The sequence below is a fragment of the Phocoena phocoena genome, chromosome 2 (assembly GCF_963924675.1).
Source record: "Phocoena phocoena chromosome 2, mPhoPho1.1, whole genome shotgun sequence".
Lineage (NCBI taxonomy): Eukaryota > Metazoa > Chordata > Mammalia > Artiodactyla > Phocoenidae > Phocoena > Phocoena phocoena.
In genome coordinates, this window is record NC_089220.1 from 143,421,557 (window position 1) to 143,431,763 (window position 10,207).

The 10,207-nt window shown below is 49.0% G+C and overlaps 1 protein-coding gene across 1 annotated transcript in view; it reads right to left on the bottom strand.

Annotated features, from left to right (window-relative positions):
* Positions 1-9,942, bottom strand: part of ABHD17C (abhydrolase domain containing 17C, depalmitoylase) — a 57,310-nt gene extending 47,368 nt beyond the window's left edge. The window contains exon 1 of the mRNA XM_065872015.1: positions 9,312-9,942. Coding sequence (XP_065728087.1) covers positions 9,312-9,901 — 590 coding nt within the window. The 5' untranslated portion in view covers positions 9,902-9,942. The remainder of the gene's footprint in view (positions 1-9,311) is intronic.
* Between the last annotated feature and the right edge of the window lie 265 nt (positions 9,943-10,207).

Consider the following 10,207-nt stretch of genomic DNA (forward strand, 5'->3'; position numbering starts at 1 on the left):
TGCTAGTGATGGCTGTGCGGGGCAGTGCTCATCCCAGCCACAGCCCCACCTTATCCCCAGGGAGGGAGCAGCCCTGTTCACTTACACTGCCTCGGCCCCGGCCATCACTATCCTGGGGTACAACTGGGGGAATCAAGAATGGAACGACGCTACTATATATAAAGTAGATAATGAATGGGAACCTACTGTATAGCACAGGGAACTCTACTCGGTGCTCTCTAATGGCCTATATGGGAAAAGAATCTTAAAAAAGAGTGGATATATGTATATGTATGGCTGATTCACTTTTCTGTACACCTGATACTAACACATTGTTGTAAATCAAATATACTCCAATAAAAATTTTTTACAAAAGAATAAGAATGGGAACGAGGCATCTAGAAGCCAGAGGGAGACCAGCTCCTGGGCAGCTGAGTCGGGGGTAAACACAGCTGGGGTGAAGTGATGCGCAGAGACCAGGAACAGGGAAGAGGCTTGTTGTAGAAAGAGCAATGGACCAGGCATGCAGAGAGAAGGAGCTGGGAGGCACCAGCTCACACAGAGGAAGCTGAGAGCGTGAGGGCCAAGGGCCAAGACGGCTTTCGAGTCCCCAGCTTCAGTCCCCGGGAGGCTCAGGAATCTTGCAAGTATGAACATGGCTGTGTCCTCTCAACAACTACTCCCCGACTTGGTCCACGCTAGCAGGTTCCTGGCCACCAAAGACCTTCAACTAAAACCATCTACATACGCGTATAAAAAAATCATCCCTAGCATACTCTTTTCTTCAAGTGTTAACCAATTGTAATTGTGGCCAGTCTTTAACTATAGTTTCTAGGTGCTTGCATCTCAACCCTGGCTGCACATGTGCACGTACAGAGGCACACACATGTGAATGAATACATGCTCACTCATATATATGTACAGACACACACACATGCATGTGTCTAGATACACACACACACACACACTAAGATAAAATCTACCAGGAACTGCTGAAGGGCAGCCAGGGTTGAGATCCACTGTAGAGACTTGAATCCACCAAGTTTCTCCGTGTAGTCAGGGAAAGCAAATTCAAAAACATGAGGCACTTCCTCTGAAAATCATGAAACACAGCCTTACGTAAAGAAGGCACCTCAGAAGCCATGTACAGTAAGTCCCTACATATGAACCAGTTCCGGTCTGAGAGCATGTTCGAAACACGTCCAACTTGTTCATAAGTCCAACAAAGTTAGCCTAGGTCCCCAACTAACACAGTTGACTCTATAGTACTGCACTGGAATAGGTTTATAATACTTTTCACACAAATAATACATAAAAGTAACGCAAAAAATAAAGAAAACATTTTGACTCTTACAGCACGGTACCTTGAAAAGTACAGTAGCACAGTACAACAGCTGGCATGCAGGGGCTGGCATCGAGTGAACAGGCAAGAAGAGTTACTGACTGGAGGAGGGAGAGGAGGTGGGGGATGGTAGAGCTGAAGGATCGTCAGCGACAGGAGACGGAGGGCGAGCTGCAACGTCACTCACACCTGACGTGGATGGCACAGGTTCTGGTTCCTTGCTAGAACCAGATGCACATTCGCATCTTTGAAAGCTCGCAACTTGAGGGTTCGTATGTAGCGGACTTAACTGTAGTTGAATCCCTTGCTTTTAAAACAATGGAATGTAAAGCCCATTAGTGTGGAGCGTCTCCCTGCAGGAAGTGACATCATGGATTAGATGGACTGCTGGAATTAGAACTAAGTTCCCTAGTCCAAAAAGTTTTGTGTACGTCTAATTTTCGCAAATTAAGTCTTTTACAAATCAGCAAACCTATTATTTAAAGCAATCCTGAAAAAAAAATCATTCTGATATCCAATTCACGATCTCCTAAGTGTATCTGTGTTGAGACTTTGGATTCTTGTACCTGAAGCTTCTTTTCTTTTCTTTTCTTTTTTAACATCTCTATTGGAGTAGAATTGCTTTACAATGGTGTGTTAGTTTCTGCTGTATCACAAAATGAATCAGCTATACATATACATATATCCCCATAGCCCCTCCCTCTTGCGTCTCCCTCCCACCCTCCCTATCCCACCCCTCTAGGTGGTCACAAAGCACCGAGCTGATCTCCCTGTGTTATGCGGCTGCTTCCCACTAGCTATCAATTTTACACTTGGTAGTGCGTATATGTCAATGCCCCTCTCTCACTTCATCCTAGCTTCCCCTTCCCCCTCCCCGTGTCCTCAAGTCCATTCTCTATGTACATGAAGCTTCTTAAAATGGAGCAGATTTATGGCCTCCAACACTAGCGTAAGCAAGATCCAATAGAGAAGGTAAATCTGCTACCACGATGAACAGTAAAATTCCCGAAGCCAGACTCTGGAGTCTTATGCGGGGTTATTAATATGGGTACAGTAGTTACTAAATTTGGAGAGAGGGAGGGAAGTGCAAGCAGTAGCAGAAGGTCGGGAGTGAACTTAAGGGTTCGCTCTAAGTGACCTCACGACAGTATCATTCTAAAGACTTCTTCAGAAAATTTAAAAAAAAAAGAGGGGGCTCTTCCACCAATATGCTATTGCACTAGTAGAGTTTTCAGACTGAATTTTAGAAAACTGAGCCTCCAAGATTGCCCTAAATAAAAACAGGAAGAGAAAACCCATTAAGCAGTTATTGACCATTAACACAGAAACATGGAAAGGCTTGTCAGATCTTTGGCATCTGGGTTACTAGAGGAAAGTAAGGTCCCTCAAAAAATAGAACCATGGGAAAGTAAGCTTTGGTGGGATAGGGGTGACAGCGCGGATTCTGGTTGTGCTAGAGGAAGAAATCCTGCCTGATGGCATGGCGAGGGCAGCCTGAAGAACCAGGTACAGCCCGAGGGCACTGGAGAAGGGCGGTGGGGACATTAAAGAAAAGGCTCTAAGTGAACCCCCAAAACACACGTCACCAATGTCAGTTTCAAAAGGTCTCTTCTTAGGAGTTGCGTTCTTCCTGATGGGATATTTTCACACTGACTGCCTTGAACTGCAAGCTGATATTCTATTTCCATTCTAGAAAGATCATTGTGCGTTCACATAACACATTGTTCATAACACATTCTGTTTTCCTTGTCGCTAATCGGTCAAACTCGGGAAGAGACCGTGAGCATTCTTCCTTTAATGGCACCGTGGAATTAATTCCCTCTGAGAAAACTGAGAATAAAGAAGTTAGGTCATTACATTCAACACTCTCGGGAAAGTAGTAACTGTTTTGCTGCTCCCAGGAGAAACCCATCCTGAGTCATAACTGTAGACAACATTCACAACCAACAGAAGAAGGTGCTTTTCAAGGCTCTCACTACCTGAGGACATCCACGACAGCCTTCCCATGACTTAGGGATTTTCCAAGTATGGATCCTATGAATCAGAGATGCAAAAGTTATAAAAGAGCAACACATGGCTACATATTCAAAATGCCTCTAAAATTTAGTCCATCCTTTCACAAAAAAAAGAAACAGTTTGAGATTAACGATACTCAAGCAAACCTTAGTGTCTGGTACAATCACAGTATCAATATATGTGTGTTCAACGGTTAATGGTTTATTAGCTGAAAGAATGAATGAGTGAAAGAAATAGTAAGTATCTTGTAACTTGCCTTTTGTACCTAGGCATTTAAAGTTCTTTTCTTAACCCCAGCCTCTCGGCTTGCGGGATCTTACATCTTAGTTCCCTGATCAGGGATCAAACCCTGGTCCTGGCAATGAAAGCGCAGAGTCCTAACCAAGAGACCGCCAAGGAATTCCCTGCAAGTTCTTATTTACCTTCCTCTCTCTGATCTGATTAGGTCAATTTCTCTGCCAGTGTTACCAAATGCCTCTCTCGTCCACAGTCATTGCACAAAACAACTTCTGTGAATGGTGATGGGAAACACTAATAACATATTGAATCATAAATGCCTCTACTCTCCTGTTTCTCTAGATTAAAATGTTCCAGCCAAAATTCTGTCTGACTTACACCTCATCCTCTGGGTTATTTGCTTGTTTGGGTTTACACCTTCGAATCAGCTTGATTCACTCCCTCTTGAATCACAGGTCCCAATTCTGCAGCCTAAATCAGCTCACATCCGAGAAGACCCCTGAAGGATGTGTGCTGAGGAGGCTTAATCCGCCTACCTAATCCCACCTTAACCAACAGGCAGCCTTTACTGCACAAATTAATCACACCAGCTCAAATGACGACACTACCCTCCAATTAGGCGACATTGATTTTCACAGTGTCCTTTCTACAGATATTTCTAAGTGATTCCAATTCATTCCCTCAATCGCCTGGAGTCACAACATGCTTATAAAGTGTATTAGTAACTCAAATGTAAAACATGCCCTAACCTTCAAGGCCTCCACCATGTTTAGATTCTCAACTGTCTCTCTCTGTTCTAAAACCAACTGCCGAGGGGCTTCCCTGGTGGCATGGAGGTTAAGAATCCACCTGCCGGGCTTCCCTGGTGGCGCAGTGGTTGAGAGTCCGCCTGCCGATGCAGGGGACACGGGTTCGTGCCCTGGTCCGGGAGGATCCCACATGCCGCGGAGCGGCTGGGCCCGTGAGCCATGGCCGCTGAGCCTGCGCGACGGGAGCCTGTGCTCCACAACGGGAGGGGCCATAACAGTGAGAGGCCCGCGTACCGCAAAAAAAAAAGAATCCACCTGCCAATGCAGGGGACACGGGTTCGAGCCCTGGTACGGGAAGGTCCCACAAGCCACTGAGCAATTAAGCCACTAAGCTGTGCACTGCAACTACTCTAGAGCCCACAAGCTACAAGTACTAAGCCTACGTGCCACAGCTACTGAAGCCCGTGCGCCTACAGCCTGTGCTCTGCAACTGCAACAAGAGAAGCCACCGCAATGAGAAGCCTGCGCATCGCAACGAAGAGTAGCCCCCGCTCGCCGCAACTAGAGAAAGGCTGCGCACAGCAACAAAGACCCAATGCAGCCAAAAAATAAATTAATTAATTAAAAATAAATAAAATAAATAAAACCAACTGCCGGTAGGCTGAATATTGTGTGTGTGTGTGTGTGTGCGTGCGCACGCACATGTCCCATATGTTGAAACCTAACCCACAGGGTGATGTTATTAGGAGGTGGGGTTTTTGAAAGGTGACTAGGTCATGAAGGTGGAACCCATATGAATGGGATTAGTGCCCTTATAAACCAGCCCAAGAAAGCTCCCTTGCCCCTTCCACCGTGTGAGAAAACGATGAGAAGTCCGCAACCAGAAACAGGGTTCTCACCAGAGCCTGACAATGCTGGCACCCTGATCTCAGACTTCCAGCCTCCAGAACTGAGAAATTTTTGTTGCTTTTAAGCCACCCAGTCTATGGTACTTTGCTACAGCTGTACGAACCTAATAAAACACCAACTTACTTCTTCCATGCTGAGTCCATGCTCTCCCTGGCTCTTTCAAATCCCACCTCTCTTCTACACCCTTTTCAGTCATTTCTCAAATGCTTAAAATAATCATCTCTTGGCCAAAGAGCAATGACCACCTTTTTGCCTTAGAATTTACTTCCTCCCCAAACCCTTATTTTAGATTACTGGCCCACTCTACTGCTCATCATTTAGGGAATTTGCTACCTTTACCCATGGAAATACTAGGTAGTATTTGTGTTTGAAGTCCTCCATCAAGGACTGGGCAGCTCACTGGAGCACGCACAGATAGTAATGGAGAAAGGATGAAGAGAAATACAAAAGGGTTACTGTTAGACTCTTCTGTTCAATACAGATACTTCAATGTTGCAAACATGGGCATATAATAGATACAAAGTGGATCAGACCTCAAGCCAACACATTGTAACCCCTTTCTTTGCCTGTGGTTATGCCCATGATACCAAACCCTAGAGGTAAAATAGATGCAACTCTTTGTAAGAAAATTAGGAAAATTTGAATCTATCCCATCTATTTATGGGGCACCCATATGTGCAACCCATTAAACAAACATTTAATGAATGTCTCTTATCTTAAGGCACTTTGCCAGTTGTTGGGAAAACAGAAGACAGGGAGTCCTTGCCCTCAAGGAACTTTCAACTTAGTGGGATGCAGTCACACAACAGGACACAGCAACACAGTGTGATAAGTGCAGGTAAAGGAGCTGAGTACCAGGTGCACAGGAATACCAAGGGTCCAAGAACCCAGTCAGGATCCAGTCAGGATAGAGAATTCAGGGCATAGGAAAGGGGCATATACAAAAGGCCGGGTGTGAGTATGAGGAGGGAGGGCAAGTACTGGGCTGGGTACTTTGGGGGATGCACAGCACTGACACACACACACCTTACATTCCTCCTGGGGGAATAACACCTGAGTGCAGAGATGGAGATGATTTAGGATAGGGTGGGCTCTCCAATCAGTGTTCGGAGCAGTGTTCTGAGTGTCTCTCATCATCAGGAGATCAGAAAAGAGAAAGATCCCCAAGGAAGACATGAAGGCTGGGGGTGGAAAACGGGATCTGAGGCAGCCGCAGAACAATGGGTACATGGGGCAGGGAGGGGAGGTCCTGCTGCCGTGGCAATGACCTGAACGGAGCTGTACATGGGCAGAGAAGAGGGCATCTTCCAGACAAGGTTAGAGCAGAAAAACTACAGAGAGCCGAGAGGAGGTGGTTAAGGGACTGCCTAGCTTCTGAGTCAAGTAACTCCTAGCCTATTAGAATAACTGAGACCTCTAGAGAGGTTAATGCACCTCTAGAGAAATCTGATAAATAGGACTGCATGGTGTGGAAAGAGTACTAAACTAGCAGTCAAGAGACCTACTGCTCTTCCCCAGTTCTCCATCAAATGAGGGTGCATAAGGACAGTGTCCATAAATGATATGGGAAATCAACTTAGTCCTTCACAACCAGCATTCTTTTTCTTCTTCTTTAAAAAAAAAATATGAAATAAAACAGAACATAGTGGGACTGCCCTGGTGGCACAGTGGTTAAGGATCTGCCTGCCAATGCAGGGGACATGGGTTCGAACCCTGGTCCGGGAAGATCCCACATGCTGCGGAGCAACTAAGGCCGTGCGCCACAACTACGGAGCCTGCGCTCTAGAGCCCGCGAGCCACAACTACTGAGCCTGTGTGCCACAACTACTGAAGCCCGTGTGCCTACAGCCTGTGCTCCGCAACAAGAGAAGCCCCTGCAATGAGAAGCCCACGCACCACAACGAAGAGTAGCCCCCGCTCGCCACAACTAGAGAAACCTCGCACGCCGCAACTAGAGAAACCTCGCCGCAGCAACAAAGACCCAACACAGTCAAAAATAAATAAATATATTTATTTAAAAAAAAAAAAGCATAGTCTGCATGTGTATTGCCCACAGGCAAAAATATTGTTTTGTGAGACATTTGCTTCTGATATATAGACACAGATGTGTATGTGTGCGCTTGATCTAGATGTAAAATGTGTTTCTTATTGTGGGGTCACAATCCAAAAAAGTTTGAAAAGCACAGGACAAGAAGATTTGAAAGGTTTCTTCAAATCCTAAGATTCTCACTTAGCCTTTAAGTTCTAACCTATTTTACAGGTGAGTAACTCAATCTAGACATGAGTTCTGGTATAAAGTTAAATAAATCCTGGGCAAAGTTAAGCTATACCAGCACATAATTCAAAATTTAACCTTACCTAAAACAATGCCCTTAATTAAATTAAATATGACAAGTCTCCAGGAAATAACTATGCCTCACATATGTTGTAACACAGACACACCTGCATATTCAGGGCAAAGGGTTAGCCTTACATCTGAAAGGATTTCATTCTAATCCAGACACGCATATCTGAAAGGATTTCATTCTAATCCAGACAGGCACATACAGGAACAGTGTTCTGCAGAAATTTTATCATAAGACCTATTCAAGGTAGGATTTTAATGTTTCACTTTAAAAAGATCTAATGCCAACCCTTATTTTTAATACCTTTACCAACAGCAAATTCTAGCAATCTATTGATTGTGTGTGACACACATACTTTTGAAACCCTTTACTGGAACAGGTGGCTTTTTAACTTGTAGATTCTGACTCAGTGTCTCTGCCTATGGTACCATCTCAGCCTAAACCACTTTCAAAAAGCTATCATCCAAATGAACTCCTTCAGGACTTCAGGAGAACGTGAATAAGCAACATATTGAATCCTAAGTACTTCCCTGTTGGACAAGTCATCTTCCCAGAAAGGCACAGGGTAATTTATGAGCGTATGTATGAACAGGAATGAAGACAAAAAGCACTAATGTTGGCAGTCTGTATGAGCCGAGCAATCACATCTTAGATAAAGACTATACGTGTCAATAGCCATAACAGTGCCAATTAAACTTATTCTGGGGACTCTTTCATCTGAAGCAATCGGATGTCATAGGAGACATGATCTCAGGTATTTTCACCATCCCTGGTACCAGGTGGCTGGGGCAAAATCATAGATACCCAAACCGGAGCACGAACAGGTGACACGACTTGCCCACTTACCAGACTTCTGCCTCACTCGGACTAACACTCAAGTTTTGTTTGCTGGTCTTACTAGGTCTAGCCCCGAAACCACGCCCCCAATTTCTGCCTTGCACAAAAAAGGCCCTCCCTCGATAAAATACTTTGTAGTTCTCCTGTGAATGCTAACTCAAGGTCAAGAGATTCCCCAAACCCTGTACCGTAAGATTCCAACTCATCCTGGGTTTTTACTGAGGCTCTGAGGAAGGTGCCAGGCCCACAGGCACGAGCTAACTCCCTGCCCGCAGTGCCAGCTACTCAGCCCCACCAGGAGGCAAACTTCACACCACCCGACCCTGCGGCTGACTCCACGGATGCCCAGACACGGCCCCGCCGAGCACTTTACAACCGGAACGTCTTTTGGAAGTCTTCCCGTCTCGCCCCCTGATTTTACAAGGAAGGAAACAGAGGTATGAGACTCGCGCGCCTTCCCCAAGGTCACTTCAGCCTGAGGACCTCCAGCCTCTGGCTGCCAGCTCACACAAACTAAACGCGAACCAAGCTGTTTCTGCCCGGTATTTAAGCACCCCAACGTTGCCACTTGCGGTAACCAGAACCACAAAAGACCCAGCCGGTGGATCGGGGGCACCCGGGCGCGCCAAAGCAGGCAAAATCCTCCGAGTCCGAACTCTCCAGGAACCCGAGGGCTGGCGGAGTTTTTGGAGGGGGTGAGAGAAAGCCAGGGAGCGAGAAGAAAAGAGAATCCACGGCGGCCGCGGGGCGGCGGGTGGGGTGGGGGGGTCTCTGCTCGCCCACAGCCCCGGACGAGGGGCCCCTTTCCTCTCAGGCCGCCCCAGAGGCCCCCAGGGGACCCCCCCGCCCGCCTCCCCGCAGTGGCAGGCCAGGCCTGGCGACCGCCGCCGGGCTCACCGGGTGCGTAGCGCCTGCCACGCGGCGTCGATGTCGGCGTAGAGGTTCTTCTCGGAGGGCTTGCCCGAGCTGACGCCGTAGCCCGAGTAGTCGTAGGAGAAGATGTTGCAGTTGATGCGCGAGCCGAGGCCGATGTAGAAGCTGCACATCTGGCCGAGGTCCACGGCGTTGCCGTGCGAGAAGAGCAGCGTGTAGCGGCTGGAGGGCGCGCAGCGCACGAACATGCAGCCGAGCCGGTTGTCCCGGGCCGTGCGCGAGAAGAAGACCTCGACGGCGTCCAGCTCGCGCTGCGAGTACTGCCAGTCGGCGCGCTCACTCAGGTGCAGGCTGCACGCGCCGGGCCCCGAGCCCGCGCCCTCCTCGGGCTGCTGCGGCGCCGGCTGGGCCGCGGCGGTGGCGGCGGCGGCGGCGGCCGAGGCCGGGGCGGGGGCGCCGGGGCCGCGCTGCTCGGGCGCCAGCACCGTGTAGGTGGGCTCGGGCGGCAGGAAGGCCAGCTTGGCGGCGATGCGGCTCGGGCAGGGCGGGCAGCAGAAGAGCCAGCACAGCTCGCCCAGCGAGAAGCCGTTCATCCTGGGGCCTGGCTCGGGCATCGGGGCGGCCTCGAGCCCGCCGCCGCCAGTACGGCAGGCAGGCAGGCTGGCTCGGGTGCGAGGGCGGGCGGGCGCGCGGCGAGGAGCGCGCGAGCAGAGCACGGAGGGCGGCTGCTGCCCGCCCGCCCGGCGGCAGGAGGACGGGGGGGAGGGGAAGGGCAGGAGGAGGGAGGCGGGGCCGGCCCGGCGGGCGCCGAGCTTAGAGTCGGGGCGGGTCAGCGGCGGCCCCGCGGGCCGGGCGAGGCGCGGGCGGCTGGGGCCCGCGCGCTGCACACAAAGCGGGCGGCGGCGGCGGCCATGCCGGCT